A 7,650-nucleotide genomic window follows, 5' to 3' on the forward strand; every position below is an offset into this window, starting at 1 on the left:
AATATGAGCTTTGGTGAAATCATAATTAATAATCAGATTAAGAATTCCCAATTAGTATTTTTAACTCTCCATGCTTTATGCTTAGCATAGCTAATTAGTTTGACAAGTTATACAAAGTTGCTACATGAACACTGAAGTTTTTTCAGAATTTCAGCCCTTCAATGCTTCACTATAAAGGTCCTGTACTCTGTTGGAAAGGCAGCATCACCACCAGCAAGTTCTGTGCCAGAACATGCCAGGACTTCAGGGTTTTTGGAGCTTTATTAAAGAACTAGTCACTGAACTAGTCAACAAGCAATGAAAGAAAAACCTCACTTCAAATGCTATTGTCAGCAATTGATGAAAGAAATACCAATGAGTGATTTTCAACTTCACTAACCAACCAGCCCATAAGCTTCTGCTACTCCAGCAGCTCAAGAAAAATTGCACTTGCACCCCTTAAAATGGCAACAGAAAAATAACAGTGTAGAGTGGAGGAAAGGACTAGAGCAAAGAACAACAATGCAGAAGAATGGTCAGGCATGCACTTTGCAAAGCAACTGCCAATCAAGTACTTGAAGCATCAACTCTTGCAACTAGATCAAGCTACTGATTCCTTCAGCTGAGATTAAGTAAGCTTGCTGAAATACTTACATCCTTAACATTTTGAAGACTGTAGTTTCGCAAGTCTAAATTACAGCTCGTATTAAATATTAAGCAGTTCAAATAAGTTAAAATATATTGTTTGAGTTAATTACTCATGTGACATTCAATCATGCAAGGTCAAGCTACTCGACTCAACTGCAACAAAAATATACAGAAAAACTAGCTAAGATCTTACACATCAGCATCATATTGCCCTATCACTTAAGAACTGCAGTCTTAACCACATTAAAATGTTATTCCCCCCTTGAAGAAATCTACTGTCTTGAATCCTCTCTCCACAGCCCAATATTTCTTACTGTTAGTAGTATGTTAAATAATCTTCACATACCAGTTGTGAACCATCAGCTTCTGCACAGCCAGTAGTGCATTGTAACGAACTTGTTGATCTTCATGATGCATGTGGTTCATTACCAACTGTTTACCACCAAGTTGTTCAATCACTCTGAAAGAGAGGAGGGGAGCAGGTTTTTTTACATTACTTCAGCTTCTGGGTAGCTATCCTATCCAACCACTTCATGATCAAGGCATTAAGAGGTTAAGTTTAAGTATTTATTTCCCAACATATACATCTTATTTGACATGTTACAAATGTGGATCTCTCATACTACTTACTGAATTTTTTGTTGTTGTTGTGAATTCTTAAAAAATACATCAGAAAGTGTTTGCACTGGACTCCTATGTTTGCTACCCACTACCTACTTCCATAAATTTTGAAATAAACATCAGTCAAGGAAGGAGCCCTTTTCAGAGAGGGTTATTTACTTTACCCAGCTTGCTAAAGAACTCAATATTGGCTTGAGAGGGTTGGCAGGGTACAACACTACTGATTATTATTTAGAAGGAGGTAGTGCCCTCCCCTCCATAAACTGATGATAACCAGGTCACTCCATTTTTTGCAAGAATGAAGCCTCAATCCAGTCCAGCACTACCTAATCCAGAAAAAGTGCTTGTAATCACACCACCACCTATTAAACCAGCCACTTGGTACTCCTCCTAGTGCTTTTTGCCACTCAAACTGTACTAGAGCCACAGCTATTCTTGCACAAGATGCAGAACTGGCTGCTAAGTTACCATTTCCAGAAACGTTACGTTCGAGCTGCATCTTTCACTGCCAACTTCACCATAGTCACCCATAGCTTTTTAATAGCTATACCAAATCCCACACAAAATACTGATGAAACCTTGTATTACATGTCATGATATATCATTTCTTAAAAAAACCTGGAAGGCAACACACTTAAAACCTGAAAAAGTATCACCATCCAGATGACTCTCTACATGCAGCATTTTTGTCTGTCATAAAGTTTGGAGAGAATTTGCAAAGAATATATAAACTGATTACTCACTGACTTGCATATGTTTTCTTACATCAGTCCTCTCACAGGTCACTGAGTAGCTATACATAATATCCTGTGAAGAGGCTACCATTTGCATTACTCTTAACCTGATGCTATCCTGCCTTTCTAAGCTTTCATTAGCTGTCTGCTTTTATTACCGTTCTTTTCATGGCCAAATTAATGCATTGCTGCTGCACAACACAACATGTTTTTGTAAACTACCGAACAGTATAAAGACGTAGCGTGGAGATGAAAAAAAAGAGTTTCCCATTTCATTTTATAACTCAGTCAAAACCATCCTGGAGACCACAGGGAATATTATTTCTCAACAGTTTTAAAACATATAAGGATGTTTCATACAACAGGGATGCATTCAGAAAAGTGCAAGTCTTTTAAGCTGGAAAATCCTCACCAAGAACTTAAGAAGTTATTAGTAATGTAACAGATTCAAAAAAATCTTTATGCCTGCCTTAGGCCACCTCACATTTTTAATCATGAGTTAAATATAAAACCACTGCACACAAAGACAAGACCATGAAACACAAACAAGAATTTTTTCCTCGTTACGGGACTGACTTAAACACTGAATTTTCAGGAATTGAAAGGAGGTTAAAAAAGGCATTAAACTCAAAAGCTTCCTCATGTTAGGAGGACACAAGAAACAAAATGAGAAGTTAAAATCCTATAATCACAAATGGAAATAGAGGATTTCAGATGACAGTACATCACTGAATTTATGGCTGAGAACATGAAGAGTCAAAGAACAGCATTACTGTTCTTGCATAACACTGCCTACTGGTACAAATCACTTCCCAGCCATGTCTTTTAGACCGAAAGGTAAGCAACTGTGAGGAAGGTTCACAATGAGTCCCGTTTCTTCAAGTTCCAAACCTGCTCAAAACACTACTTTTAGTTCTGTTTTCCCTCTCCTCAACTTCTGCTTACTTTACAGCAGTAATAGAGCCCAGAGGACCAGTTATGGTACATGCACATCTTCTGCAGGGACTGTTCCAACAGTGCACTAAGCCAAAACAGCAGCAATTCAAACAAGTTCCTGGATGCTGAAGAGCCAGATTTTAACAAGACCCATTTAAAGGGAGGAAGAGGAAACAGATGAGGACAAATGAGAACAGCTTAGACCCTTACAGCAGAAGATATTAATATAAAATCCACACTACATATCTAAAAGCAGAGCAAGGTGAAAAGGGAATGCAATTAAGCTGGTTTTGAATCATGAGCTAAAGAAGGGAATGGCTTTAGGTGTCAATCTCTTGTACATACAAAACATAAAACCCATGTTCACGGCATTCAGGTGATTGAAAGTGCTGATCTTACATGGGCCACATGGAAGTTGTACTGGAAGGCTGATGTTTAGCCTGCGTTTATTTTCAGTGACAGGAAACACCAATGCCGTACTTTATTTCTGCTCTTACGCTGTCAGAAAACACATGTTGGTAAGCTTCATTAGAAGCCCACGGTGCTACTGCCTTGAGAACTTGGTCCACAATGTGCAATTTTAAAAGCAAGTTAAAATTATTTAAGCTGACAACATTAGATAACAGCCAAGCAAAAATGTAGTATTTAGTTAAACAAGCATTTTCTTTTGTCAGACAAAGGGAAAGGTTAGCCAGAACTGTAAGTCCAGGTCTCCACTGTGTGCGGCAGGTAAACTCAAGAAGTTTTAGGTTCTAATTCACCTCTGCAACCTTCGAAGGCTGAAGGACGATCCAGTAAAGAGTTGAGGATAAACACTTAAAGGAAACAAAAGTATTTAAGACATTTGAATTCTCTTATTCTTCTAAACCAATGAATAGCATCCATTCTCAAAGTGAGTCATGCAATGAGAGTGTGAAATGCCAACCAGGCGTGGGAGCAGTAAACGACTACATATCAAAAAACATCATGGTAAGAAATGAACTATTACATGGGAACTGACACACAGTCCTTAGGTATTTTAAGCTTTTAGTCCTAAAATTGCTGAAGTCATACTTAGTAAGAATACACTGGATTACAAAGGAAATTCTTTAAAAGAAAGATTGAGGCATTTTAGTTTGTCCATCAGAACAGAAAGCCACATAAGTCAAGTTCATGAGCAGAAAGCAGCTAAAGAATTAGAATTTGATGTAAGAATGTGGGTTACAATAGTATCTAGGACACTTCTTATTTGCTGATGACCACTCCTTTTGAAGGTTGACATACTTCTGAATAGGTTTAACAGCCTGGGAGCTGAGCGGAACTGTGGTCCCACCACCGGTACATTTTCCCAGCTAGAGAGATATAGGTCCTGTTTATCCACTCATCCGGCTTCATAGCTTTGGTCCAGCAACTGCATGGCCATACTGGCCCAAGCATTATGCCACACTTGGGTAGATGTGTGCAAGCTGTTTAAAGATTATAGCAAATGCCTAATAAAATAGTTTCGACAAAGGGCAGCTCAAAGCAGGAGCAACTAGTATTAGTCCTTCAGCTTTGCCACTTTCAGGCAGCAGTATGAGTTTCCACCTTATTGGAGGAGATCTTGCCTCCGCTCCAAATACCAGTTGTCATAAGTCTCTTTTGGAAGACACAGGAGCTAATTAGCAAATACACAGCACTGCTCAGTACAAGTGGTACGCACTGAACACCTCTGACCTTTCTTAGAGGACCTAGAAAACAGTTAATTTGTTCCAATAATCTAAAAATATTTTCAGTTCAAGTTGCTTACAAGACTACAATGGCTGCGACTCTTTCTAGAGTGCACAAATCTTTCTAGCGTATATATCGCATGAAGTTTCAGTCTGTTGTGCAGACTGTTATCTTGACAGTAGTAGAATCACGAACAAGAAGTGTTCATGAAATTCCCAACAAGCCTAGAAGACCGTTCTCGTCTTCCCCATTAAACCCTATGCAGAAACCAGAAACAGTCCACTTCTTTGCTACAAAAATTAAGTCACATGTCCCTTTGGGTGACTGATGAGCACGATTCTTGCAAAAACCAAAGGCCCCTTTCTGCTTCAGTGGTCTCTTTACCTTAGAGATGCAATTATTCAGCAAACATCTTTGCTCACAGGTTTTTAAAACAAAACAAAGCAAGAAAATATAGCAATGTCTGTCAGTATATTTTGACAGAAATTCAGGTTTACAATAAATAAACACTTTCACCTAAATGTGTATTTATGTAGCTAAAAGAAAACATGCTAAAATAGAAGTGATAACTGAATCTGTGCTAACATCACTGAAACTACAATAGCAATTGTTTGTGAGAAAAATCTTGTCTCAGTAGTCTTAAGTCACTAAATAGACTTAATCATTGTTGAAATAGTCCATCCCTACTGTAAGTCCAATAATCATAATAGAAGGTAAAAATGATAAGTTGATTAAATTCTTGGTAGCTCTTCTAATTCCTTCCAGTGCATGTCTTCTGCTTTAGTCTAAACAACTTATTCAAGACTTCTTTAGACATAGGTTCCCTTAACTGTTAAGAGACACTGAAATATATTAAGTCAAAGATCTAGTTTGTATTTTCTCATCTGATCTAGTTTGTGTTTTCTCACCTTCCCAGTGAATTACGCTTAAGCATAACCCTCAATCCCTACGTAGCATATTTTAATATAAACAAGCAAAAAAGCCACAGGCAAAGTATATACTCTAGCTAGTCTCTTGAGTAACAACATATTGGCATTTTTCTTACCGTTTCCCACGGGGATAGTGTCGTACATATTCTCCCACATCATGAGCAGCTACAGCCAGCACTTGTGGGTCATCAGAAACCTCCAGAAGTTTTGTCAGGATTCTAGGAAAGGATTTGAAACAATCAAGTCCCAGGTTTTGGTTTGGGGGTGTTTTGTTTTGGGTTTTCTTTTTTTTTTTTTTTTTTAAATCACTCATAACTTAAAATAACAAAGCCTGTAACCATAAAAATGCTTTACAAGTCAGCCAAACAGCAACGCTAGAACAGAACTTTTTCCAAACGTGCAGTTGCACTTAAAACAATGGAGATCCTGCCCTCATTAACAGAATTATTAAAAGCATTCACTAGAGTTTAGTGAGCCACATCTACAAATACCTATAACCAAGGTTTACAAAATATCTCCTTTTTTTATACATTGGCTTCAAGACCAACAGTTTTGAGTTCAAGATAAGCTGTACTAACCAAATGTATAGATATTTATAGACTGGGACAGCGGTGGGACACAAACACAAAGCCTACTCAAGGCCAACAGGTGCTGCCTCTTCTATTATACAATAGACCCCAGTCATGCTTGCATGCTGTCCCCAGTTCCTGCACTATGGATTCAGAAAGCGATAAGGCCACGTTGCTCGTGACACAGCAAGGGGGATATGACAAGCCTGCTGTCTATCAGCCTTTCCCCAACTCTGTTCCTCCCCTCACCTTACAAACAGTAGCCTTGCTCAATGCAGGCTAGAAGGATGAAAAGGGCAGAATTTTATGCAGAACGCTGTTATACAGAGTCATTTAAAAATTAAAAGGCATCCTAGCAGTTGAGAACAAAGCAGCAAACCAAGGTCTTTGGTCTGTGCAACTGTGAACTTATCTTCGTTCAAGACCATCACCTTTACCTCAGAAACATCAGTCGTTCAGTCAACTGTTGTGGTCTAAAAAGCAGTTCTGTCTTAACTTAGACTGAGATGATGAAAGCTATACCTTGTAATTTTCTCCAATTTCATATATTAGTTATTTTGTTAGCATGAGCAGAAATACAGAGCTGTAAGAATCAGAAAACAGTTTCTCAACTCTTCATATGGTCTGGATTTTTTTAATTAAGTAGTCTAATCAGTTTTAGTGGAAAACAGCTACCAGTAACACTGTTCTCTAGCCAGTAATGAGGAGGGAGGAAAAAAAATGACACAGATATAAGGTTAGGCACTAATAGTAAGTTTAAAAGGTTAAACATACACATCACTGGAAAATTAGATTCATCTACACTTAGTGAGGTGACAAACGTGTTCTAATCACAAAGTTACTAATAAGTTGAAATAGTTAGGTAGGTTAAAAATTCAATTGGAATTAAAAAAAGAACATCCTGGTAAAATTAAATTACCACAGCCACTGCCTCCCTAGAGGCCAGAAAGTAAAAGATGAAGCACTTTTTATTTTAAAAGAACTCCTAATTCGGACAGAAGTAGGAGCAGAAACTTGAACCATAATGCTAATCAGAAGACACTGAATCATAGAATCGTAGAATCATTAGGGTTGGAAAAGACCTCTAAGATCATCGAGTCCAACCGTCAACACAACACTACCATGCCCCACTAAACCATGTACCTAAGCACCTCATCTACCCGCCTTTTAAATACTTCCAGGGATGGTGACTCAACCACTTCCCTGGGCAGCTTGGTCCAATGTTTAACCATTCTTTCAGTAAAGAAATTTTTCCTCACGTCCAATCTAAACCTCCCCTGGCGCAACTTGAGGCCATTTCCTCTTGTACTATTGCCAGTTACTTGGGAGAAGAGACCAACACCCACCTCGCTACAGCCTCCTTTCAGGTAGTTGTAGAGAGCAATGAGGTCTCCCCCTCAGCCTCCTTTTCTCCAGGCTAAACAACCCCAGCTCCCTCAGCCGCTCCTCATAAGACTCGTTCTCCAGACCCCTCACCAGCCTCGTTGCCCTTCTCTGGACACGCTCCAGCACCTCGACGTCCTTCTTGTAGTGAGGGGCCCAAAA

At 38.7% G+C, this 7,650-nt stretch overlaps 1 protein-coding gene across 1 annotated transcript in view; it reads right to left on the minus strand.

Moving 5' to 3' along the window:
* The window catches only part of ATP6V1H (ATPase, H+ transporting, lysosomal 50/57kDa, V1 subunit H), a 51,296-nt gene that overhangs the window by 13,376 nt on the left and 30,270 nt on the right, over positions 1–7,650 (minus strand). The window contains exons 11-12 of the mRNA XM_009332054.1: positions 5,653–5,754; positions 974–1,087 (exon numbers count right to left, since the gene is read on the minus strand). Coding sequence (XP_009330329.1) covers positions 974–1,087; positions 5,653–5,754 — 216 coding nt within the window. The remainder of the gene's footprint in view (positions 1–973; positions 1,088–5,652; positions 5,755–7,650) is intronic.

The sequence above is a fragment of the Pygoscelis adeliae genome, unplaced genomic scaffold (assembly GCF_000699105.1).
Source record: "Pygoscelis adeliae isolate BGI_AS28 unplaced genomic scaffold, ASM69910v1 Scaffold98, whole genome shotgun sequence".
NCBI classification, from domain to species: Eukaryota; Metazoa; Chordata; class Aves; order Sphenisciformes; family Spheniscidae; genus Pygoscelis; species Pygoscelis adeliae.